This window comes from Thunnus maccoyii, chromosome 15, assembly GCF_910596095.1.
Source record: "Thunnus maccoyii chromosome 15, fThuMac1.1, whole genome shotgun sequence".
In the NCBI taxonomy this organism is placed as follows: domain Eukaryota; kingdom Metazoa; phylum Chordata; class Actinopteri; order Scombriformes; family Scombridae; genus Thunnus; species Thunnus maccoyii.
In genome coordinates, this window is record NC_056547.1 from 22,294,021 (window position 1) to 22,321,421 (window position 27,401).

General features: G+C 39.9%; 1 protein-coding gene and 1 long non-coding RNA gene across 2 annotated transcripts; one reads left to right on the top strand and one right to left on the bottom strand.

The window, feature by feature from the left end:
• The first annotated feature begins 280 nt into the window (after positions 1-280).
• On the top strand, positions 281-27,186 carry LOC121913851. The gene is made up of 7 exons (XM_042436730.1): positions 281-621; positions 2,972-3,185; positions 3,384-4,377; positions 5,623-5,763; positions 7,010-7,155; positions 16,289-16,360; positions 27,026-27,186. Exons 1-7 carry the CDS (start codon positions 362-364, stop codon positions 27,074-27,076), a joined length of 1,878 nt encoding a protein of 625 aa, XP_042292664.1. The 5' UTR covers positions 281-361; the 3' UTR covers positions 27,077-27,186.
• On the bottom strand, positions 7,750-25,524 carry LOC121913852. The gene is made up of 4 exons (XR_006100384.1): positions 25,237-25,524; positions 10,196-10,316; positions 9,601-9,633; positions 7,750-8,894 (listed from the first exon to the last, which is right to left on the bottom strand). It is a non-coding gene; the product is annotated as an uncharacterized LOC121913852 (long non-coding RNA).
• Positions 27,187-27,401: the final 215 nt, after the last annotated feature.

Consider the following 27,401-nt stretch of genomic DNA (forward strand, 5'->3'; position numbering starts at 1 on the left):
GGTATTTTGTGTTAGGCCTCTGGAATGATTCATAGCCTAGACCATTCTGGGAAAGTTGTTGTGTACATAACTGTAGAGTTGCCCACAGGATATTTGCATTTGCGTTGCTACAAGTCACGTCCAACTTTTTCATTCTTCTTCTGACATTAGCAAACACCGCAACAGGAAATACACGGAGAGATAAACTCACATTTGTAGCGTCTGAAACTGTGAAATTGTCTAATCTACCGTTGAATTAACATCTCCGAATTTCAAGTGGTTGCTATGGCAGCCTGTGAAGTTCATTGTTTCCTTTCAAAAAAAAAGCCTGTTCAAAAGAAACGATTGAATGTTGTAACAAGACATTGACAAGCCAATCAGTATGAACAAGAGAGGGAAAACGATGCTGCAGCAGGATCATTGGATGCCACCGACTCCAAAACCGTTCGTGAGCGCTCTGGCGCCGTTTCCGCGCTCCACCTGGATTCATCCACATGTGCCCAACGACCAGTTTGACCGCGTTTGCAAAGAAATCTGGAGAAGAACAATGAAGGTCAAAGAGAAGCTTGACATATGTCAAAGATCGCCTGAGAGACAGCAGAACAAAGACTGCAAAACTCCACATGACAAAATAAGTCATCGGTAAGGCCGAGTTTACTAGAATGACACATAAACTGTCCATAACTAGTGTTATCTATACGCACAATAAAACACAAAATACACATAACGTTAGCTTAAAATATTTGATTACGTTGTCCAGCTACTGTAATACATCATGATATGCTTATGAATGTGTTTGAAAATGTGTGAAAGTGATGGTTTCTTACCTTTTATTACTTAGCTATGATATTATATGCAGTGGTGGATAGTAACAAAATACATTTACTCAAGTACTGTTCTTAAGTACTTTATTTGAGTATTTCCATTTGATGCTACTCTAAACTTCCACTCCACTACATTTCAGAGGGAAATATTGTACTTTCTTCTCCACAACATTTATTTAACAGCTTCAGTTACTTTTCAGATGAAGATTTGACACAATGGATAATATAACAAGCTTTTAAAATACAGCGCATTGTTAAAGATCAGACCAGAGGTTTCCAACCTTTTTGGCTTTTGATGTCTTACAAAAAGCAGTGTGTAGTTGGGATCACATTTCAGATGTCTATGAGTTGTTAACAGCTCCACCAAATAGTGATTTTTTCCATCTAAACTTCTCACATGGTTTCATTTTAATAAATGTTCAAATGATCCAATATTTCACCAAAAATCAAAGATTAGAGAAGAAGTCCAAAATCTGAAAACAGATTTGTGTATCAGAACTTTGTTTTTTCTTCTTTCCTCTCTCATTTATCATCTCACGACCCCTCACATTTATCTGGTGACCCTTTAGAGGGGCCCGACCCCTAGGTTAGGAACCACTAGATTAAATTATCTAACTGTAGGCTATATAAAGTGGTTCAAACTAGCTCCACCTCCAGCAGCTACAACAGTAACATGCTGCTTTCACAATGATGCTTCAGTATTAATAATCTAATGATGTCATCTATAATAATATATCAGTTAGAGGGACCAAACCACTACTTTTACTACAATGTTGATAATACTTATGTACTTTTACTGTAGTAGGATTTGTCATGCAGGACTTTTATTTGCAATGGAGTATTTTTACGTTGCTGTATTGGTACTTTTACTTAAGCAAAGGATCTGAATACTTCTTTGACCACTGATTATATGATATATCACCTTTGATGAGCTATCCCTGAGATGTAGCTTTATCATTTTGTTCTCAAGCGTGGTATCATCTCATATGACTCTCCAGGAATAGGCTGCTCAATAGCTCTAACTAAGCATGGAAGTTAATACTGTAATATCATAAAGCAGAATACACTGACACTTTCTAACGAGGCACTCTTTATAAAGGGTTCATCACCTTTATTGGAGCTTAATAATTATCCACTAATGCTTGATAGATCAGTTATAAGCCCCTGATAAAAACACATTTTGGATTATCAAGTCTCTTTGGCTGGTGTTTTTCTTTTTTATTAGGTAATAATGAAGTCGTAAATGTTAGTAATCCATTATTAAATACTCATGGGCTTTACTTTCCAATAAGCCATCCTCTCTGCAGTTATAAATGGTAAAGTCATGAATCAAGGGTTTTTACAATACATACATTGTGTTCCATACACTCTGCAGCCCTTTTTCAGAAGGGAAGAGGTCTAACAGTCTATTAGTTGGGTCTTCCTGAAGTGCTATACAAGCTGTTTTGTTATCAGCTACAGTGACATTTTAAAATTCATTACATTTGCCCAAAGCAGGTAGGCCTATAGAAAATTGATAGTTTGGGCCTATTTCTAATCTAGATTTCAACATTACAGTGCAGATCAGGTGAGCTGCCATGAAGTCATAGACTCACTGGATAATGTTAATGTACGGCATCTGCTCACCGGCTGCCAGGAGCTTCCATGACGTCTCCGTTATCATAAGCATCCCTGGTCTCACTGGACTGTCTGTTCCGCATCGTGGCTCGACAGTCGACAGGCTGGTGACTAAAGAGTAACCTCATTAAAAAGTCATGGTTTGAAGCGGGTGCTGCACCTCACTTGCAGGATGGAGCCATGGACTCAGTGATTCATGCTCTCAGGCCAAATGTGAGGTTCAACTAAAAGTACAGTCAAATATGGCAATGTTAAAGTAAAATCATGGTGGTGCACAGACAGCACTTAACACGCCTCCAGGTCAACCATGTTGTGTCCTACCAAAAAAAATCTTAAAATATGATTTAAAAAACAGAAAACTCTGCCAGTGACTCCAATTAAACCTGTTTCCAGCATCACTTCACTTTCTTCATTGAAAAAGGCTGAATACAAGACTGCATGAGCAAGTTAACCTTATAGTGGTAGCGATTACGGCGTGATGGCCTTTTACATATAAAAGATGTTAACCCCACCGCACTCCCACACATGTTTGTGTTTCTCTCCCTGTTTAGGGCTGAGGAGCAGCAGAAAGAGACAGATGCTTTGAGTCTGAGCACACAGTGTGAGGAGAACAAGCAGAAATACCACACTGACTTCACCCTTCCTTGCCCTTATCTCTCGGGCCGCAGACATCCCCATGTTGCAGAGCCTGTGCGGGTACTGAGCCCTGTGATGGAAGAAAAGATTAAACCAAATAAGGAAGCGACAGAGGGGAAAAGAAATTTGGTGAGCTTGATGACTTTGGAGGCTTTAGTTGTTTTCAGGGTTTTTTTTCTTTTTGGTCTTGGTAATCCTATGCTTTTCAATCCAAAAAATATCCAAACCTTACAATTATCTTAATTCTATTCTATTAAAAACTTTTTAATTAAAAGATTAAGGTAATTTATGTTTATGTTAACAATTCACTGTCATATGTCATGTCAGGAGAAAGATGCGGAGGAGGTCCCACAGTCAGGCAGCAGAAGTGACAAACAAAGTGCTTCACCAGTGCTTCCCTTTACTGCAGGGACAAAACTTGAACCTCAACCTCCAGCAACGATTCCTCCCTGCCCTGCCACTGAGGACCCTACCTCACACCTGCCAAATGAGGAAGATCCTCCTGCACTTCCTTCTGAACAACGTACTGATACATGCGCAAGTGAGGATGAGCAGGATACTAGAAGCAGCTCAGACAGCAGTTCCAGTGATGATGAAGATTTTGTCACGCTACCTGGTTTGCGTAGTTGTGCCACTAATAGCAGTGGTGATGATCCAGTGAGTGACGTCAGTGACTCCGACATGGAGGAAAATGAAATTCTGCACTCACCCGATGAATCAAGCTCTGACAGCAGGCAGGATTCCCCATCTTCTAGCAGTGAGGAGGACTTTCCTGCACTATCTTCCGTCAAGGTTGGCACTCTACCACAACCCACAGCGGCTCCAGCCTCAGGGAAGGTGCAAGGCCAATGGGAGATTTCCTTTTCATTCAACCCTCGTGTCATCCCCACTGACACTTTGGCAAGTGGCATGACTGTGCCAGGGCAAGCTCCTGTCCAAGGCAAAGCAGAAGCACATCAGGCAAAGCTGAAAACCAATGCAACACCAGCAGCCCCAACGCAGCAGGAAGCTTATGACCTACTGGCTGACTTCCCAGCTCTCCAGCCCCCGAAGAAACCTTTAGCATTGTGTGTCTTGCGCAATGGGAATCCAAATACCAAAGAGGGGAAAAGAGGGCTTACTCACTCGCAAAACCACCGCCAGGATACTGGAGCTTCCCATCAGAGGAAGATGGAAAATGTGCCCCATGAGGTGTCCTCCATCTGCGCAGGAGACCAGAAATCTGTGCTGGACCTTCAAACATTTGGCTCGGCCAGCCAACACAACTCTCCAACCATCAGCTGTGAGGTACTGAAGGCCAACAACCTGCCGCCTCCTAGAGGTAATAAATCTGCCATGTGTCTCTGTCTAGCTGTGTCTAGCTCTGTCTCTTTATGCCTCTCCCTCTATCAGTTTGTATAAATATTCCGGTTATCATTCTTAATAATCTCTGGAGGAACAAATGCTCAAACTCACACAAACATCCCTGTCCTACAATGTATTATTGATATTAATGACACCGTCATACTCAGCTAATTAAAGGCAGGAGAGAGGCAGCAGCACCTGTCCCAGGCAGAAACACTGGCTTTCAGAACTTGCTGAGTGCAAATTTTGTAACAATCCAGCTCACTGAGTTTTGCCCTTTTCCCTCAGCCATTTTAAAAACTCATTTAATGAAGCTCATTTGTTTCTGCAATAAAGCAGGCGGCCTATAAGCTTCGCTATTTTGTTTACTTTCACAAACTTGGGACCTACTTCTTGATCCTTGGTTGTGTCGATAGCAAAACAGCCTAATCAAAACAACCTTATCGATGGGTATCATAATCCCCTACAAGTCCACCACCCACCCGCCTACATGCGCACCCACAAACATACATGCAAACACTGTGTCTCTCTGTGTAGGTGTTAACACACTGTGAAGTACTTCCTCAGTTGGATGACTCAGTGGGAAAATGTTTTCATAATGAGGGGATTATTGTGCAGTGGCAAAGTGAATTACACGGTGAGCCTTCCATACTGGCTGTTAGTGTAGAACAGAACAGTGGACAGAGATATGAATTAAGTCAACAACAACTCAAGTACACTGTTAATTTTTGTGGGGAGAATGGCCTGTACAGTACATACATTGCCTTCTACAGTGGGATCATGGCGACACTATAGGTGTATTCTGCTTAGCAATGTTTTATTTTTATGTGGGATAATAAAATAGATACAAAAATGATATAATTCAGTTATTTTCAGGTCTGCTTGAATTCCCCTCTACTTCTTAGCAGATGCACAACTAGCTAAAGGCAGCTCTGCCCTGCTCAATAAATGTGCATATGTGATACATAGTGCTGGCACTCCTCCAGCAGTTTACAGCCAGTGCTGATATGATAGAATTCACTCTGATAGCATACCCCTGTTGATTCAATAGCACTTTGTTGATCCCCTGAGGGGAGGGGGACTGCTGAAAATGTCTTTGCAGTGTAAAAGAACACACTTCTGTTAAGCTTACCCTCTGCATTACACTTTACATGACACAGGCCAGACAATACAGTGCGCATGTGAAATGCTAATCCTTGCTTCCTTGCTGTGCATATTGCAGTTGCAGGTACAGATGGCGTGGGTGTAAATGCCAGGTCCTGGGCTAGTGCTGCCAAGGCAGGCATGAAGCAAGCAGCTGCCCCTCAGGAGAAAGCCAGACCTTGCACCTTTCAGCAGATAGTTACCATTAACAGAGCCAAAGGTAAGCTTATACCTTGGCATCTTTGTCAAATGTGTGTGCGTGTTGGGAGATATGTGTGCAGAGGCATGGGTATTATGTTTCACGGTGGGTCACATGAAGAATTTATCATGATCATCGCTGGTTGAGCGCATTTATTTTGCGAGGATAACTTAGCTGAATGCTACAGCAACCTTCATGCCTTGTGCTTCAAAGGCTCTGTTTGTAGCATTTTTAAAACATCAATATATCATTTGCAAATTATTTCGGTATGTTTAGCAGATGCAAATGAGGCCGTGGAAGAGACAATTGGTGGTCTCTATCTCACACCAGTGGTATTGTTACTGTTTGTGACATCAATTAATTTGTGCCTTTTATCGAGCTCAACACGGAACACGGACAGATCTCTGGCACAGTTTGAGGTGGTCTAATATTAACATAAATAATAAAGTGACATTTTAACAACATGGACAAGTAATCAAACCAGTTTTAAAGCCTAGATCCAACAGAAATGTGTAGGAATGGGCTATACTCTATAATATACTGCAAAAAAGCTATGACTTTTACATCATATTTTCAATGAATCCTCCTGTTTTCTGTTTCAAATAAGATGTTGCAAGTCAAAGTCAAATTTGGCTTGACATCATAGATGTCAGTCTGTTAAGTTTGCTAAATCCAATTTGCAATTTTTTCGAGTATACAATCACCTAAATTTAATGATACAGTCAGTTGCCTCTCTGAAGATGTTGCTTCTTTGATACTGATACTGTTTGTAGTAATAGTTTAAATTGGGAAGGCGATCATGTAGACATTTTGTTTTCTGTGTTAATTCTGATTCACAGCATGTGTGTTTGAGTGTGTTGAAGTAGAAGACAAGATAACAAGGTGTTTAGAAGCTGCAGTGACTCAACCACTGTGGAAACTTTACAAGTTAGTGCATTTGACAAATAAACACTTATTTACTCTCTGGTTGAATTTTATTAAATCCTTAGGAGTGCAGAAGTGAAAATGTGAATTAGCTACTTAAGATCCTTCATCACAAACCATAAGACTTTATATCTCATTGTGAATTATCAAAATATCAGCCGCATGTGTATCATATACGTTTTTAAAATGACTGTTTATATTTAAAAATCATCCGGGACTGCAATGGGACTCAGCAGGTCTGATCAACCAACTACTGTAAAAGACAGAAGAAGATAAATGCTTCCAACATTCTTTCACATAACTTTTTCCGTCTTTAATTCCTAACTCTTTTGTTCTTTCACAGCTGTGCATTCAGTCGCTCAGAACATTCCCTACAGGGCGACTCCTTCCCATCAGGCAGCCCCTCCGTTGGTGAATGCTTGGTGTCGAGGTCCTCGACCCCACAACCCAAATCGGTTTGTTAGACCTGGTTATCCTCCCACCCATCAGGTGAATATATTGTTGAGATTCAAATTTTAGCATTAACAAATATACACTGTAGGTGGTAAGCCAGTATTTTCAATATGACATTGCCATTTTCCACAATTTTCCATGTCACAAAATTTTGTATTAGCCTTATACAGTTATACTAGTTTGATTCATATATTATTAAACATGACGCAGTGATATACTGTGTGATGTGTCATAGATGTGTAGTTTTATTTGATACAGCCTACAGCTGAACAGCTATATTAGCTACATCTCTCTGATTATATTTCCTTGATATAATGGTTTACTGATTATATGAATTTTAACAGCACCCAGAGTTCAGATCTTAAAACAGGAATCAAGGGGGAGATTTGCTATGAAGTGAATATAACTTTGCAGTGACCCACAGCATCACAGCACTAATTATCTTATATTATTGCTTAGTTAAACACCATTCACAGCTTATCAGAGGCTCACTCAAATATCTGTTAATTCCTGCTCTCACAAATATATACAGTATATTATGCTGTTGTTGTAATACCAGCTAGCACATACAGTATGTAATGACCTTTGCCAAACTACAGTATATTACTTCTATTATATTACCTTCATAATCCCATCATTACCTCCTTGAACATCTCTTGGCCAGCTGTGTAAAACTATTCTGTCATCTACTCAATGCAATATTGAATGAGAAAGTAACAACAAACTCTAATATATTCTGTTGTCGTGTGAAGTAAAGTGAAGTGAAGTAAACCTTTCATTTGGAACATTATCATCAAATAACAAAAGGTTTGACAAAATTGATTCCGCTCACTTGTGCTCAGTAGTAAACTGCTAATTTTGGTTACTGTGTTACAGATAGCTGGCAGCTCTAGTGGTTGCTAAGATACAAGGGGCGAAAAGTTACACAAAGAAAAGTGGTACTTACAGTGATGCATTCAGGGTGCATGGATCAAGGAGATACTGACATAACTGTCAGCCAATCACAATGAGCAGTCAGAACAGTGATATAATTGTTTTTCTCTAACATGTACTGTAATTTAATTTTCAGATTTGCTGGGGAAACATCTTAAAATTGAATGTTAGTAGCTCAACCCATGTAGAAATGGGGCTCAGTTACCTCATTAAAAATGGAGCACATATCCAAGTTGCGTATTTACCATACAGAAACCATTTACATGAGATATCTTGCAAGAGAACAGACAGCTGTTTGGTAAATGTAACAAAGTTTGCAGTGGAAGTTTGGAAAAGAAAGTTCAGTTTTTGAAACTTTATTCACCACTTTTCTTCTCTCTCTGGTTTTCTACCATTACATCTGTGAACACACAGTGAATATGCTTAATGAATATGTTTACTCACATGACAAATACACAAAAGGATTAAAAACTGCTTCTTCAGTGCATTTTCCTGCTTTATTTTGGCTTTTGTCTTGATTCTGTGGGGAGTTTACAGTGTCAGGTAAGCAGAAAGAAAAGAAAACCCCCAGAACATCTCTATTTTCTCTATTTTTCTATCTCTGCTCACTCTGCCCTTTCTGTTGATGACCTATTTAAATTTGGGTTGCACTTTCTTTTACCATGTGTGGTGGTGACACTGACAGCAAGGTTTACTGCACTCTGAGGTTTCCCCTTTTGGCCTCAGCACTTCCAATCCAGCAGGATAATTACTGAAGCTGCAACACACATTCCCCCTGGGTGGAAGTGGCAATATGGGGGTTTCTTGGTGTCAGCAGAGAAATGAGATGCACGGAGCAAAGCCTGAGTAAGAGAAAGAGAGAGAGATAGAGAGAGATTGTAAAATGTGTGAGATGGTGATGGAGGGAGACATTATAAAAGTTTTATTTTTGGCAGCAAAACAGCTGATGCAGAGATGCGAGTAAATGTTTATAGAGAGTGTGAAAAAGTTATGAGAACTATTTCAGACACTGACATATTTTAAAATCTTTCCCTCTTTGTTTCTCTCTCTCTCTCTCTCTCTTTCTCCCTCACACACACACACACACACACACACACACACACACACACACACGCCTCATATGCCTACCTGTTCTTGTTCTGGTGCTGACCATAACCTAAATATTCTGCTATTAAAGTTTTATAGGAAAGAGAGAAAGGATAGAGTCTGCAGGAAAAATCTGATAAGGAGAAGCTAAAGAGCTTTTTTTTATCAACCACAGGAGTATAGATGAGAATGTGCTGTGAATGGGTGATAGTTACTATTTGGATTTCTCTTTGAAAACACCAAGGCCACTCAGTTAAAACCAAGGTCCTATATATATGCTTACGTTCTGAATTCGGAGTGTTTTACTCTCCTAGCTTTTACTCAGCCACCCTAACCATATTTTTTTTTAGCATTGATTTAAACCTCTTCTGTCTCAGTAATCAAATCTGAGATATTAGATACTGCCACTAAGAGAGAGCAATTAAGTGAAGCTCCTTTTATTGTGTCGTGGAGTTGGCATACCTAGGCTGGCAGTTGGGTGCCACAGCATTCAAACTAAAAAAAAAAAAAAGACACAACAGAACAACAAATTGACAATTAAAAATGTTCCACTCTTGGCAAACAGAGAAAAAGAAGTGAGTGGCCAAATAGTTTGTTTTAGCAGCCTGATCGATGGGCTGTTGCAAATGTTGGATTGTCAGAAACAAGACACGTTTGTGGGTATGTGAGAGGAGGAGGTTGGCAGGTATAAAGCTTGTGCATTTGAACCTGTTGTGCCCTTCAACTTGGGTAAGTGTGTGAGCGGCAGAGACACAGGTCAAAGTTTTCCCTCTTGCATTCGTCTCTCTTCTTCCAGCTAATAAAACCACTGACAGGTAAAGTGAATAATATTGATTATCTTGTTACAATGGCACCTGTCAAGGGGTGGGATATATTAGGCAGCAAGTGAACAGTCAGTTCTTGAAGTTGATGTGTTGGAAGCAGGAAAAATGGGCAAGTGGATGGATCTGAGTCACTTAGACAAGGGCCAAATTGTGATTGCTAGACGACTGGGTCAGACCATCTCTAAAAAGGCAGGATTGTGTCGTGTTCCTGGTATGCAGTGGTCAGTACCTACCAATAGTGGTCCAAAGAGGGACAACCGGTGAACCAGCGACAGGGTCATGAGCACCCAAGGCTCATTGATGCATGTGGGGAACGAAGGCTAGCCCATCTGGTCTGATCCTACAGAAGAGCTACTGTAAAACAAAATGCTGAAAAAGTTAATGCTGGCTATGATAGACAGGTGTACTACCTACCTAAACACTGTTGCAGACCAAGCAGAGAACAACGGTATTCGGTACGGTATGGCAACGGTATTCCATGATGGCAGTGGCATCTTTCAGCAGGATAACACACCCTGCCACACTGAACAAATTGTTCAGGAATGGTTTGAGGAACATGACAAAGAGTTCAAGATGTTGCCTTGACCTCCAAATTCCCTAGATCTCAATCCGATCTAGCATCTGTGGGATGTGCGGGAAAAACAAGGCTGATCCACGGAAGCCCCACCTTGCATCCTTACAGGATTGAAATGATCTGCTGCTAACGTCTTGGTGCCAGATACCACAGGAGACCTTCAGAGGTCTTGTGGAGTCCATGCCTTGACAGGTTAGAGCTGTTTTGGCAGCACGAAGGGGACAAACACAATATTAGGCAGGTGGTTTTAATGTTGTTGCTGATTAGTGTAGGTCTGTTGTTATTCTCTGGCAGGTGGCCTTTTCCGTCTTCAAGTCTGCGTGTGTGCATGAACTCGTGTGCATGTGTGTATATTTTATATCAGTGTATGATTGAGCAAATCAGAGAAAAGTAGAAAGCGACAGAATGGCAATGTGTGAAACAGAGATCAAAAAAAAATATGATCAGAGCTTGACCCTGAAGATCCATAAACTGCATCAGTGCTACTTTCATTGTTTAGCACCTCTTCACCATGTTGTCTTGCATTTTTTGCTTATGACCACTTTACAGATCCTTGTTCTTTTTTATGTGTGTGTTAGCATATCTAACCTGTTCATGTAGGAGATGCACTCGTTAGCTCCAGTGCTCAGCAGCATGTTCATTTGATTTGTGGATTCTGCTTATGAGAATTCAGTCGGCTGAAGCAATCTTTTAAGTAAGGAGGCTGAGAAATCTTGTAACTAGGCAACAAAAAAAGAGGTTCTATGTGTCATGATATACGCTCTTAAGGAAAATACTTCAAAGTCCCTAGAGAAGGCAGTTGCACCTCCCGTGACAGTTTGCCTGGGGGTGGAAAGGGAGCTACCACAAAATGAGTCTAATAGTCTATGAGAGAGATCCATAGATTGGTTTTGAGGTGGGCATGCGAGACACAGACTTGGTTATAGGTCCAATCAATGTGTTTGTTCACAATCAGGAAATCTGCTCTCTCATTCTCTCTCTTCTCCAGCCCCCATGTTAACCCTTCAGTCCCTGGGAGAAGACGCCCGAGACCTCTTTCAGCTCCTCATAAAATATTTAGAGGGGGAAAAAAAACAAAAAAGAACTTAGAAAGCAAAGTAGAAACCGTCACAACAGTTAAGGATACAATAAGTGAGATTTTCACTGCATCAGAACACAAAATGACCATGATATGCTTGTGGGAATGTGATAGAGTTGTTGAGCATTACTTATGACTCAAAGATAACTTGCCAAGCGTTGAGGTTTTTGGCTTTCAGAACTCACTCCTCAGTCCGTGCTCTGTTTTTGGATCAAACCCACCGCCCACATTCTGGCATTTTCAAATGCTCAAAGACGGAGGATGGTGCTATGAGTGAGCGCATTGTATCACAAGATATTTTACTCTCCAGCCGAAATGCAAATGACAAAGCATTATTACTATTATTATAACTGCAGTGCTTTGCATCATGATAAATAACCTCCTCTTTGCAACTGTCAATTCTCTCTCTCTCTCTCGCTCTCTCCTCTATCTCTCTAATTAGATAATTTGCTAATCTTTGCTGTGGTAACGTGACTTTATTGTTAATTGTTTGTTGTAAATATTTAATAAAACTTGATTAATGACAATTATTTTTTAATAAGATTCATTTAACTGTGCACCCCTTTTCTTATTACAGTGGTGTTTTTTTTATTATTATTATATCTGTAAAAGTACCACTGATTTACCATTACATTTCTATAACATTATTGGACTTGCAATAGACAGTTCAAAACAGATGCAACAGAACCAACGATAGCATCTGTTTTTACTCCACACATTCTTCTTTCTTGTCAAAACCCAGTGCCTACGTTACCCACAATGCAACTTGAATGCCGACAGTTCAGTTAGAGATTCGGGTGTGCTATGGTAGTGGCAGCCAATGTAGCCTAGAGCAATTAGAGATGAGGAGTTGGCTACAGATATAGACTACTCTAACTCCACATTCCCAGATTATTTTCATTTTCAAACTTGGAGTCTTCAGACCCAACCAACATTTCCTAGAGTCTCGTCACTTGAGGCAATTTATAAGACTTCATGCAACTCTGTCTTTAAACAGACTTTAATGTGTCAATTTGGCACACGTCCCCTTTTAGGTTTATAAAATTGTTGTCAACACAGCATAAAACAATGTTGTTTTGGCAGACACAAAAGCAAACTTTGCATGAAGCAGTGTAATGAGTCTGAGGGAAATGATGTTTCCAGCTACTCAAACCACTGGTTCATTCTTAATCTTTTGAATAAACATAAGAATTTCCACTTATTACCAGAAGTTCTGGCACACAGGTATGAATGAGACTTATACCAGTTTCTTATGGTTCTAGTAATGAACCAAATCATCCCTGTAGAGACATAAAACCTGCTCTTTGCTACGATTGGTATAGAAGTGGTAATGGATCCTCTTGGTTTTCATTATGGTTCTTCAAGTAAAGGTCATGACACACAGATTATATTTAATAATTCCATGGAGAACAACACTGAAAAAAGCAGCTCCCTTGATCATTTGAATGGGACCACTGCATTGACACAAGGTTGTTTGGCAAAAAAGAAAAAAAAAAAAAGAAAAATAAAAATGGCTCAACTTTTGCATCATTGCAAGGCAACATTAATGGACAAGTCTCTGCATTGCCCAATCAAATTTATTTGTTAGTGAATATTCATTGTAGATTGCTTTTTAACTTGAATGCTGCATTTTTACTGTTTCCCTTTACTGTTTTGTGTTGTGACGAGAGATTAAATGTTCGCTGCCATAATAACTTTACATATTATGAACTACTGTGCAGTGTTTTGGCATCTAATTAGCTTTTAAACTCGTATATATTACTCCATCTAGACATCTTGGATGGTATTTGATCATCTCACTGGTGCCTGAAGCAACACAGCCCACCAAAGCAGCCCTTTGGATTTTTTTAACATAGGAATTGCTTGACCATTTCACACTCCAAACTGTCACTGTACCCAAAAGACAAGTCGAATATTCAGAGTTGCTATGTGGTGAACTTTTATATGATTCAAGCATTGTTAAAATCACAGTATTTTGCTGGTGTGAAACGTTTGTCAGTAGAAGAATGGAAATTGGTGCACTCTACATGTTGCTTTGGCCCCTTCATTCTCAAGGTACAGATTTGGATCTGAGGGACTTTGCAACACATTCTGATCAAAAAACTCTCTCAAAACAACGGTATACAGTAGGTCTAAAATTCAGGCAGACAAAAACAACCTATCGTTGACGCCATTTAGTGGCTGTAGTAATGCACTCCAGAGTTCCAAAACTGTTACAAATCACTGTTAAAAAATAATTATGTTTTATTGTGTGACAACGCTGTGATTAAGGCAGGGGCGGACTGGCAACAAAAAGCAGCCCAGGAATTTGCTGTCAAGCAGCCCCGATTTGATACAACAAATCTGACACAACATGTTTGTATCAAACCTCTCCCTTTCTGACTCTGCAACTGAATTTTCCAGATAACCTGTAATTAGTTGTATTCAATCAGTAAGAGCACAAAACATATCTGTGCTTCAATTACTTACTAAACTCCATTGCTCAGTGGCATTGGCTGGTTGTCACACATACCTGTCTCCACAGAGGTGCCTGAAAAGACTTCCTCAAAACATTCTCTCTCAGGTTCATCTGTTTGTTAAAAATGCATAAAACAGACATCATTTGGACTGTCTGACATGAGCATCAAATATTGTTGTACTCATTAAATTCATGATAAATAGTCCAACCTTGACATAGGTAAATACATATGTGGTGTATTATGCAGCAAAATTACCATTTATCTTGTAATTTAATAAAGAAGTAGTCCACCCTGATCATATGAATGATATATTGTGCTCTAATTTACTTCATAGTCACATAGTCACATAATAACATTCAATAGTGCACACACCTCTAATTGGATCTGTGCTGGTTCCTGCTCCCTCCACCTCCATCCTTTCCCTTTCTTGTTTGGAGCCATGTTCACCTGTTTGTTTAGACTGTAGAGTAAGTGTTTCACAAATAATTTTTAATGCTGGGCTGGCTATCAAATATTATATGTCTTATAGGCTATAATGAAGAAGAATTGATGAGTAGTCCAGAAGAAAATTATCAAATTTACATGTTGATTTTACCCATTTACAGTTGAAGTTGATGACCTTGTTTTGAACACTTCAGTGACATTCAGCATAATCCTCTCTGAGTCTGACTAGTTAAACCTTAGAAATGGTCAAACCTGCAGAGGGACTCTAGCATTGAAAGACATATTTATTGAAATGTTTATTGAAAGACAAAACATTTCATTCTTTAGTTAGTTCATTTAGTTATTTCACAGCACATAGCATGTAAGCATGACAAAGCACCTGCTCCTTGCTCACTCCCCTTTGATGTTTCTGCCTCTTCGCCAATGTCCTCATCATCACCTGCAGACTGCTTGAATAAATCTGTTATCTTAGCACACTTTTCAGCGTCAGCCAGCAAAGTGCACCATCTCTGCACCACCAGCTGTGGGTTTTCTCTTTTTATCCATTGCTGCAGCTAAGATGACCTATTGGATATCTGTATATAGGCTATATAATGCTGGGGCTGGGAAAAAAAGTTTCTCAAACATCAATTTCTCTAACATCTCAATGGCCGGTCCACGCCTGGGTTAAGGTTTGGTTAGGTTTAGGCTCAAAAACCACTTGGTCAGAGTTAGGGAATGATCATGGTTGGGGTTAAAATGTTCTCTTGAAACATGGGTATGCTTCATTAAAGTTATGCAACCTTCATCGTCATAGCAACAGTAAACACCACAATGTTATAGTTTTCAAAATAATGTCCCGACTCACGGTTTGAAACATAATACTCACAGTTGCAAACCGGAAGTGAACAGTGGTCTTCTGCAGCAAAGTGTCCACTATTTATCTAGCCATCCACCCAACCTGCCTCCACCTAACAAGGCAAAAATTACCTTATCAAGTCATCTTATATTGACGCCATCTGAACTGCACCACTTCCCTGGGTCAAAATTACTATGGCTGCTAGATGGCATAAAACGTAACTATATGACGTTTTTGCTGGCCTGAATTTTAGACCTGTTTTTTTGTGAGGACGGGTTGGGGGGTTTGGTGGGGGGTTGCTACTAGGACTCTCAAAACAACGAAATGTCCAAATCCTGCACATAGTGGCTTCAGTGAGAGATATTTGTTTGATGTTAATATGACTCCATATTAGAAATGGCACCTTTTAATAGCAGCAAGAGATTCTATGCAGGAACAAAGCAGTTCCTCAAACTGTCGTGACATGATCAAGATCAGTTGAAAATCAAAAATACATTTCAACACCATTATCATTTCTGTGATATTGCAGTGTAGGTGTTTTGTTACCTTTTCTTTATAGAAACTCTCCAAAGCAATTTGACCAAATTGTTCTCCTGAAAATATTGTGGCATTTTTACCCCGGTTCCATTGTATTTCTGAAATATTACACACAGACAGTTCACTGAACTCATCTCTTTACTTATTCATTGGGTTTGCCAAGGCAAAGCTGCCCAACATGGTGAGACTGTTTATCTGCAAAGGAATACCTCAAGACATGCTCCTCATTGACACTTTCTTGGCTTTCAAACTAGTTAAACATTGATTACCTCCTTCTCATCCCCAAGCATATTCTTTATCTGTCTTTTTCTCCACCTTTCTCTCTCTCTCTTACTATCCTTCAATCACTAGTTTATATTCTTCTAATCACTTGTTTTATCTTCTCTCTTCCACCAGCATTTTGGAGCCCAGGTACATCGCGCCAACTGTCCGCCAGGACTCAGATGTCCCCGTTTTCCTTTCCAACAGGTGAGGCTGCTAAAATCTCATTTTCTCCTGTCTCTGATATTTTTGAGCCAGTTCTAATGTGTGTTGCTGAATTTACGTCCAACTGTAATTTACGTGGGAGTCTGTACATGCACGGTGTAGCTGCGACTCAACTCTCCATTCATTCTTATTTTATCTCATGAAACTGTCAACTTGTATTACATATAAAAGTGCTGCCTTTGTGCAATACATCTTCCTCAGTAGAGATTAAACAATCTTCTGCAAGAATTATGCTAAATATAAGTGCAATATGCTGCACACATGTTAATCAGAAGTGACTATTGTGCAAGTGTCTGTATAAATGTGCGGGTTTGTGCATGTGCGCTTCAGTTTGCGTCTATGTATGGGCGTGTGCATGTGTATGCATCTGTGTGTAAAAACTTGCATGACGCTATATAATTGAATATGGGTTAAAAAAAAAAGGGGGGGGGGGGGGTTATTTGTCGGGGTGTCACTCCTGATGGATGCCCCTCATAAGACAAGCACAATCAGGGATCATTCCTCATCTTTCCTCCCACTCCTCACCCTTCCTCTCCATCATATTTTATTCCCTTAGCCCCACACTTACTGTTTTTTTCCCCTTTCTCTTTGTTGGCACTGCTCGCTAGTGGTGTCACAGTGAATTTCATGCTGCCACATGTTGTGTCTGTTCTGTCCTAATTGAGAAGGAGGCAGGCTGTCTTTAATAATAAGTCCTATGACCATCACAAGGCGATGCAAAAATGGCAGAGCTTTAGAACAGATGGGTTTTCATTTTCCTTCACCATCATATATACACCATTTTCCACTTTTGAGACTATACATTCTGCATGGGAGGATGAGTGAAGAGGTTCTTTAAGGCTGCATTACTGTTTTATCATTTTTTTCAGTGGTTTGGTTATAGTTGGTACACATTTCTTCCATCCCATGAGTGTCACATTTTGGATGCAAACAGGCTTTTGATGATGCCACGAGCTCTCCAAGTAGAACATGTCTCAGCCGTAGCTTTACGTTCTGAATGAAAGATATTTAGAGGCAATATTTCTCTGTGAGTAAGATTTATTTAGAGCAAGAGGTGTGCTGGCTCAGTTTTCAGTGTTATCCACATTTGACTGACATCAGGTCAGCTGCCTTAGGCTGGAATTATAGTTGTACAAAGATACATGTAAATGTTTTTGGGGGTCTATGCAGAAAGGGGTGTTTTGGACCACCAAAGGTCACAGAGGCTTGCAGAGGAGCTGATTTTTACACCTCCTAAATCTAAACAATGCATGGAGTAGTTCTGCATGCTAAACAAGCTGATTGGTAGATCCAACTTCCTGCCAGAAGGTAAGTTTTAATATGGAAAAGAAAAAATAAGTCATATGGCACCTTGTCTACACTGGCCATGGATTGTGAGAGCAGCACTACAGCAGGCCAGTAGTGGCGTTCAACTACAGTACACAAAATCCATGTAATTATGGGATGTCCCCGTGGCTTTGGGGTTAAGACACTGCCCATGACCCGCAACGTGCCTGGTTTGAGTCAGGCTGGTGATTCTTAACTGAAATAAAGGTACACAAATACACCAAAATACTTACAAAATTAGAGTCCAAAGAAAATAGATGTCAGAATATGCTTTGGTGCAGTTACACACATAAAGTGTGAAGTACAAGCCTGTTACATGTCAACAGCTGTATTGCAGACAGCTGTATTGATGAAAAGCGTGTAGCGTGTGTGCTCCGTCTGGCATGTGTGAGACTCATTATTGAGAAAACGTCTGGTGTAGACAGCCTGTTAAAAAACAGAGCCATGCAGACCTTTCACAGCGTGTTTGCTTATGTGCAACCCATGTTCCGTGTTCAAGCCTTAACACCAATTAAATAGTTGCATCGCAGCAAAAATGGCTTATCAACATGTAAGAGGAAGCAATCCCACCCTAAAGATGTCTGCGAAGCAAAAAAGTTGAATCTACGTCTAAATATCAGTGGATCTCCCAGTGGGTGCAGTACAGCATGGACCTCATGGTGAGCTGCTGAATTTACAAAGCTTTGAATTTGGATATTGAATGGGATTTTATGTGGTGCTCATGGCCTGCTGAATTTTTGTAAATGGGATTTTTCAATGCTGCAAGGCTGACAAACTAAATTCCATTCACTTCCATTGTATTGGGTTGGCGACAGAAGTTTCAGAAAGGTAGTAGTAACAGTAGTATAGATCAATTTCTGAGCAAAGAAAACCAGCAGTACAGCAATAAGTGATAAGTGATAAGTGAGAATGCTGTGAAAGAAAAAAATAAGACACACCAAGGAGAAACACAGTAGTGTTGAATTGGGTGCTTACCACCCATCTATAGCATGCTATATCTATAGATGTAACATTTTACACTTTCTTGTTAGTTGTGACAGTCACAGAGGAGGTGAAAAATGCATCCTGTGTGAACGCAGCCATCACTGAATTTGCCACTACTTGCACTGTGCAACTGTCAGCTTATCGTCTAGCAACAGGACAAAGATGACACTCATTTTGTGACTTTATTGATTCATCTCTGTCACGTAAAATAAAGCCATTTATTCACAGCAGTAAAAACTTCACAGTTTTCATTGTTATTAATGTGTCTGAGTACAAATATTGAGTGCATATCTTTGAATCTGCTTATTTTCCACTGAGCACAGCGTGTCTGTGAGTATATCTGCGTGTAACTCCAACCTTCAAAGCTGCTGCATGCTGATTGTTCTCAAAATGATGACTCTATCCAAAAATGTGCCCAGGCTGGGGTCATTTATATTCATAATTTGTAATTACTGGAAGTTAAAAGCTGATTCGCAGTGGGTTGTGTCTTTATTCGCACTGAGTGTTGTTTGTGCTTGTAAGTGTGTCTGGATGCGCCTGCTTGTGACACATCATACATCTGAAAGGTGGGTATAAAACTTAGGAAGAACTCTTAATGCTGGCCTCATTCACCTTTTGCAGTGAACAGCAGTCGCTGTAGGGGCCCATTTCTCAGTTAGTTTCAAACAGATAGTCTAATAGCTGCTCAAAGGACACACACGCTTTCACACGCTGTTTGCTTTTTTTCCTCTCTGCTATTTTTATTGCAGGAGAAATACGCCAAGTTGTGGTGAAATGAGTAAAGATGTGACTGAGTCAATGAAACCCATTATCAATATTTAACAAAGCTCTTTAAACTTACATGGCACTGTTGCCAAGTTGAACCAGGGGAGAGGGAGCGGAACAACAGAGAAGTAAATGAGTGGTTGGAGTCCTAAAACTCAACAGTTGAATTTTGGGCTTCTAAAAGACTCGTCTACACCTGGAATAATGATGCTATAAATAAAGCCAATGTAGGCAGCACACAGGTCCTCCTCAGATTATATGTCATTACTTAGCTGGAGAGAAGGTGACAATTTCCCTCCTCATGTCTTGACATGCTAAATGAGTAAACATGCACCCTGTAGTGCATGGAGGTGCGCAGAGCACAGCTAAACTCTGCATATAGCTCGCAGTAATGTGGAACACCTCCACCCATCTCTTCACACAAAAGACAGAGGGGGAGGAGATGAAGGAACAGAAGAGAGAGTGATGAGGTGAATGAGAAAAAAAGTGTGGGAGAAGAGGAAGAGAAGGGGGTGCACTACTTAATAGATTATACTAAAACATTCTCTGTCTTTTATCTGATGCTCTGATTTGGTTTATCTTAAACAGAGTGTTGCTGCAGTCGGCATTTTAAAAAGTTGGGTTCAAGCACTAAGGCGTTGCTTGTTTAGATCATATTATCAACCGTCTGATTTGCTTCATTCTTTTTTTCTCTCATGTCTGTTCCCCTTGATGATCAGATGGGACCTCATGGCCCCAGCAGAGGCCTTTGACTATAACAGCTTGAATGCCAATGACTCCTATTAGCCTTACCTCACTGTGTCTGCCTATTTAGGCCAGTTCTAGCAACTTAAAGGCCCAGAACTTTATACCCACTGCATATCATGACCAAAAATATATGTGAAGCCCTTGATTTTATTGATGTGGCTCTAGGTATGGCAATGGGGGTCAGTTGGTTCATCACTTTGGCCCATACTAAAGTATCTTCAACTACCGGAGAGCTGCTAGCTGAAAGGGAAACTTTGCCGATTTTCAACCAGCATTGTATCAATACAGTGTGGGTAGTATATGCAAATGACCAATATCTAACTTCCCTCCATATTGCCTTCACCCAGAGCTCCCCGCTCATTTGCCAGCAAAAGTCTGCTGGGTGACACAAAATGCGTCATCCGGCATAACTTAACTGACTCCAGCACGCTGGTTTGTTTTATGATCCTTTGAAAACGGCTGCAATGTATCCAGAGTCGGTGAGGAAAAACGTTTTGTAAATGAAAATAAGCCTCAGTGAAGAGATATTATGCTGCTGCTCACTAACTTTGTCTCTGCTAACTTTGTCTTTGGTGCTCTGTTGGATGTGAACACACTGTTAGTAGAGTGAGTCGGTCTAATTGGATGGGATGTGTTCAGTGCATTCTGGTTGTTGTAGGATTCCCCCTTAAGAGCGGTATAGGGAATCTACAAACCTTTTCTTAGTTTTCTATAGTCATAGGTCACAAAATTAAAAAATAACTGCGCATTCCTACTACATAGGTGACCTAGTTTAAAGAAATCATCATATTCACAACAGTGAATTTTTCCTTGAAGTTGGTGACATTATATAAACTAAGTAGTAATTTTTTTCCCACCTCTCAGAGTTCACCTGTGTGCCAAATTAAAATGTCCCTCACATGAAAATCATGCCTACACTAATCTCTCTTTTTCTATTTTTAGTCAAAACTGTGCAGCACAGCCTCCATATGATAAGAAGAGTGACTGCCATAGACACATACTTCCTCTGTATTATCACTTAAATTGTTTTTCAGCATAGCTGAACACACAATTGAGTTGTTTTTATTGACATTTTTCTGTCTCTGTTGTCAGACAATTGAAAGAGTATAAAGTAGTGATTAGATGGCTCTTAGAAGCAGGCAGTAATTCCTTCACTAATCCCTTCAAATCGTGAAGTCTTCTAAAAACTTAAACATAAGTATGGGTGAATGACAACACATGTAGCGTGTGATTGACACTGTTGGCATCCATGTGTTATTACAGAGAGAGTAGAAGGTGACAGAACCATGTGTGTAGAAGCATGTATAATTGTTCCGTTTTATTTCCGTTCCGTTTGCAGAGTTATCCATGCATCTTTGTAAAACCCCTTCATTTGGGTGTAAAAAGCATCAGCTTGGCTTGGATGGAAGACTGAAATATAGAGGAAAAGTCCAGATTTGACCTGTGACATAAACAAACTGGAAATGTAAAATGCATCACTTCCTTTGTGCCAGAGGAATTGTCTTGACTTCTATAAACTGGGTCTATAGGTATTTGCTTCAAGTACACAGATCAATCGGCTAAAAAGAATAGCTAAAGTACTTTTTTTTATATGAAATAGATTGCCACTTAAAGATGAATGAGAAAGAAGGAAGCCACAAGGCAAATTTCTGATTGATTGTGTTTTTATAGAAGGTTAATTTTGTAGCAGTATTATTTGCAGCAGTAGGATGTTCCATGAAAAAGGGGCCCGATGAATCTATTCTGTTTTCCATCATCAAGTGAAGCTCTTTTCAGTTGCATCAAAGGCAGAGAACAAAAACCCTCTTTGAAATGAAATAGTGCAACCTTTTTCAATCCCTCTTAAATTCCGCAATGCTTTTCATCAACGTTCTCTTTGTGCCACTCTATTTTCACTGAATTTCAAATGCCATTTTCTCTCTGCCTCCTTTTGTGTGCCTCTGGTGAGCACGTGGGAACGAGGATGACGGCGGCAAGCGGTGATAACCGGAACTCTACAACAAACGGTGAGGGCGGCTATCGGTGTCAAACTGTTGCGACCCGATCTGTGTCAGACACAAGGCAGGGTGAGAGGTGAGCACTGCAGCATTTTATGGTTCAGCAGTGCCATTTTGGGAACACAGAGGAAGAAAGAAAATGAAAAAAGGGACATGGTTTTGTACAGCCATTAGACCCTCCTCCTCTTTTCATTCTCACCCTCTTCTCTCTTTTCCGCCACCTTTTCTTTGGGCTTGTCACCTCATCTAACCCACTTTTTTTTTAATCTCCGTCACACCTTTCTCACATCACCTTCCTCCTGTCCTGTATTTCAGCAGCATGTACACTTTTGTGTCTATGCATCTGTGCTTTTGTGCATTGTGTAGTTATTAGCCTCAGATATCCTAGTCATTTTGGATGTTATCACTCTATTGAATGGGCATTATCAATGGTTGTCAGCCTCATAGATATGTGTTAGAAGGGGCCTGCTACACCTGCTAGTAGGTGCATATCAACCCATTGGAATAGGACAGTGGCACCTACCAGTAGGCGATATGCTACTATGTTACATTATGCTACATGTTTTATGATGTGACAATGCTGTGGTTAAGGTCTGGTTAGGTTTAGACACAAAAACCACATGGTTAGGGCTAGGAAAATGGTTTGGGTTAAAATGATCACTTGAAATGTAGTTAAATGTGGCAACCGTCGGTTATGAATGCAGTAATTGTCAGGTTAAACGGCAGTAAAATACAGTGAAAATGTCCCTACGGAGGTGAACAGTGGTCTTGAACTGTCATCTCTTGCTTGCAAATTGCAGGTTGCTAGCTAACAATGTAGCCATGCACCCAACCCACCTCCTCATAACAAGTGAAAAACCATCTTATCAAGTCATCTTATATTGACGTCATCGGAACTATTCCTCAGGTCACAATTACTACGGCCGCTATATAGTGTCTGTAACTCAAAGGTGACCTCCATCTTACCAATGGATAATAACACCCTTCTGAACCTACTAGCAGGCATAGCAGGCTCCTTCTAACTCATATCCATGAGGCTGATAACCACTGATGACGCCCATTTAGTCGAGCGATAACATTCGAAGCGAGTGGATAACCTTGAAAGAGAGCATGTGTGTTGAATATTATTCCAACATATTTAATTTTCCTTTTGAAAAAATATACATACAGGAAGATAGCTTTAGTCTGACAGAGAATTCCATAATAGAAAGCGCCTGAATTTGTTAGAAAAAGTTGGGTTTTGGCAAGACAGCTTGTGAAAAATAGTGTGGGACTTTTGTCTGTGAGGAAGTGGGAACAAGAAAGAGAGGGATTTTTTTTTTTTTTATTGACCATCAAAGTGACGACATGAAAGGCATATCACTGCCAGGCCAGTATTTTCCTGTCATCCAAACAGCATCCAAATGTTATCCTTGCCTTGATATTTTTTATTTGAATTTCATCGTTTGGACGTGAGCGAAGACACAAAGACGCACACAGCAACGCACAGCGATGTGGGTACGCAGAGTGAAGTGAGCGCACACACACACACACACGCCACACACACACACAGATGTAGATATTTATGAGCTCTCTCTCTCACTCCATGTCACATGCACATACCAGTCATCCACTAATAACCATGTACATGACGCTAATCACTCCTACAGATGTGTGCATAAGTGCATACACCGCAGTACATACTGGCATCAATGAGGACAATCAATCAGTAATCCTGCATCTTCTCACTGCTCCCAGATTTCTTCCCTTTGCCCTCTAGTGTCTTAAATATTTAGACTGTTTGACATCAAATGCATATATGAATGTCAATGAGGCAGATCTCAGTCCCCCTAATCGCACACACATATGCACAAAAAAGACCAGACATGAAAAGCCAGCAGGATGCAGTCAGAGGCAACTCATCTCAGAAACCAAAGACAGGAACAGAGCCCTTTGTAGTTTATGGCTCGGTTATTGTACAGTCAAGCTCCATTTTTGGACAGTTTGATTTGAGATAGGTAGAAGATTGCTTGTGGACACTGTGCAGGCTGAGAGTGATCTCCTGATTGTTACTTCAGGAAAATTGTCTCTTTAGTCTTTGACACACAGAGGAGAAAAAGACAGTTTGAAGCATCCTTTTTATGGTGGTGCCTTATTCTCCTTGAAAGTGAAACCAGTAATAAGGCAGACCTCTAAAGCGCCTGTCTATCAAGGATCTCATCTGAGACGAAGCTACACAGTCAATTCTTTTACACTCCGGAATGTAAAATCTCCATTTATTGTGTAGCAGCCATGTCTGAAAGCACTAAATCAAATACTGCCCTTCATCAGAAGATTTTCCTCTTTATCGGCATGTGCCTCTAAAGTTCATTCCTTGTAGCATCTTGATTATGCCAAAACTCACAATTGGATAATTTCGAAACGGCAGAATGTCCACATATTCTGACCCCATCCTTCCAAAGACCAGACTTCCAGACCTAGGAGGCACCAAAATATTTCCAACAAAACAGTCATGATAAATGAGCAAATACAAATGAGCCTAAACTGGGAAATAACAAATGTAAATGCTGGCACTCTGGAGGGCTGGGATCAGGCTTGGAAGAAGCTGCCTCTGAATGATATTTAGGGAGGTGGCTGAAAGCCAGACATTTTTGTGTTGTGTTTAAGTTTCTGGTGGAAAATCAATTTGCTATTTGCAAAAAGCATTTATGAACTCAGTAACCATAAGAGCTCATTAAATGTGTCTGTTATTTGCAGTGAAATATTTTTTAATTTCTCAAATCATTCAGGTCGAATACACATTCTACGAATCATGAAGTCACTGATGCCTTTCAAGAGGCAATGTGAATAGTTCTGGGATGTGCTGCCTTTTTACCCTCTATTTTTATGCAACTACTGGGTTTGAGAGTGGCTTTCGTATCTCAAATCACTTATTTTCTCTCAAGTGTGTTTGTAAACTGTGTGCATTCAGCGCGTGACACACCATGTATTGAAACCTGTAGAAAATAGCACTTTGATAAGTAAAGATTTAATTAAAACACACAGAAAATATCACCTTACCAGCCGTCTTGAAAGTTGGCTTGGAGGCTCCAGACATCTCCAGGAACCCCAGACAGTGAGTTCTTTTATCTTGGTCTGTGGGAGATGCAGAGTTTAAATCAGGCAGCGAGGAGTCACCCTTGTAAAACATTGAATAGTGCACTTTAAGAAGCGGGTCCCTTTAATGAGACTTGCCCAGGATAGACATGCTACATCAAATTATACTCCTCCCTGCACACTGCCTTGATAAAAGTGTTTGTTTGAGCCTAGAGCTTTTCATTGTTTGTTCTACTCTGAGTTAAGCACTGAGCTGAGTATACAAGTCCATAGCAAACAGTGGAGCCTGTGCCTATCAAAGCTTGCCTCCTGGTTTTGATGTACTTTTCTAAATTCCTGTCCAAAAGATTTGCATGCAAATATCAACACGTTGGAAGTGACATAGAGCACCATGTAAGTTGTCAACACCTATTTGCTATAATGTCATTGCATCTATTTATGTAGTTGGTGATTTAAAAGCCTAATGAAATGGAGAATGAAAAAAAAAAACAATCTGTTTTACTTCCTGACAAACATATTATCTGTAATAATTATATTATGCTGCACTAGTAGGTGTAAATAAAATGTCCAACCTCTGAGCTCTGATATTTAGCACTCTGTGGGTTGAGGTATACCAAACCAATTATTACGTATTAATCAACCATTACTCAGTGCAGGTCAGAGGAAATAATCAGAGTGTCTAAGTTGTTCAAAACAAGACTCTGAAACAAGCCCATTCTATGACTGAATTTAGTCCTGATAAATTAACTGACCTTTTTAAATGTTTGATGCTCATCTTTTTTATTTCTAGAAAATCAAAACATAACTGTTAACTGTGTTGTTTCTGTGACTTGTGATACAGTCTGTAAAGCTTTTATGTTCCCAGTTTGTCTTCTGGCTTTTATTGTGTTGTGGCTGTTTGCCACTGATGTCTCAGGGTTGTCAACTCGGGAGCCTGCTGGTGATGAAGCCAGCTCTGTACTGAGTATAAACTCTGCTCAGTTACTAGAACAACAGGGACCCCATAAACAAACCTTTCGGATTTCTCTAAATGATTTCTCTTTGATTGACAATTTTAAGCAATTATTCAGTGAGTTGTGTCAATATCATTTCATATTCAGTTGCTTGGTTTCAACTGGTATAAATAAAATCTAATGGTCTTTAAGGAATAGTTTGACTATTTTGATATTGATTAATTAATTCATTTATGTTTATTATAAATATTATTAGAAAAACATTAATGTGATAATGGTTTATGTCAATACTTTCATGTTTGTACAGTACATATGAAGCTGGAGCAAGGGGACGTTTAGCTTAGCTTAGCATAAAGACTGGTAGTACAGGGAAAGAGCTAGCCACCTAGCAGAAGCTCTAAAGCTTATGAGTAAAAAATAGTCGGGCACAAAACCACAACTCGTCATTTTAACACTTCTTTTTTTTTGCACAGATTAAACAAACGAGATACATTGCATTAATTAGTGAGCTTTAGAGGTGGCAGTGTATTTTATTACCTTTGCCTAGAGCCAGACTTGCTGTTCCCCCCTGTTTCCAGTCTTTATTCGAAGCTAAGCTAATTATCTCCCAGCTAGGTACATATTTAGCATACAGACACTACATCGATATCAAACTTCAAGTCAAAGCAAATATTTATAAAGACAAAAGTAGAGGAGCTATTTACTTATAAAGATCACACTCAACATTTGTGTGTAAAACTCTTGTCAGTTCAAAGTGAATTTCGTGTGTACTTAAATCTCTTTCTGTCTCTGTTTTTCAGGCCAGAGGGAACCATTCTAAATGTGGCTACATGCGACATCAGCCATTGTGACGTAAAGTGATTTGTGCTTCCACTGAAGACATTGCTGGATGTTATAACAACCCTTTAGCCTCTGTTTCTTTTTCCTTGGTAGTAGCCCAATAAATATTTGCTTCACACAACTATAGTTAATTTTTATGGGTAACTCACTGTTCTTTTGGGACTGAACCAGAGTGAGATTCATCAAGTTAAGCAGAGGCAAGGGACACATCCCAGTCAGTGCAAACTGTATGCACTTTCCAAATGAAATGAGTGATGCGTAGTAATAAGAAAATCTTATTGTGCTGTGTTGATAGTGAAATGGCGATTATTCAACAGTGCAGTGTCATTTTCGCCA

Bases quoted from the DNA above. Each gene is read 5' to 3' on its own strand.
- LOC121913851 (XM_042436730.1), top strand. From the start codon at position 362: ATGAACAAGAGAGGGAAAACGATGCTGCAGCAGGATCATTGGATGCCA. The intron at 622-2,971 runs GTAAGGCCGAGT...CTCCCTGTTTAG, and splicing joins CATGACAAAATAAGTCATCG to GGCTGAGGAGCAGCAGAAAG. The intron at 4,378-5,622 runs GTAATAAATCTG...TGCATATTGCAG, and splicing joins CAACCTGCCGCCTCCTAGAG to TTGCAGGTACAGATGGCGTG.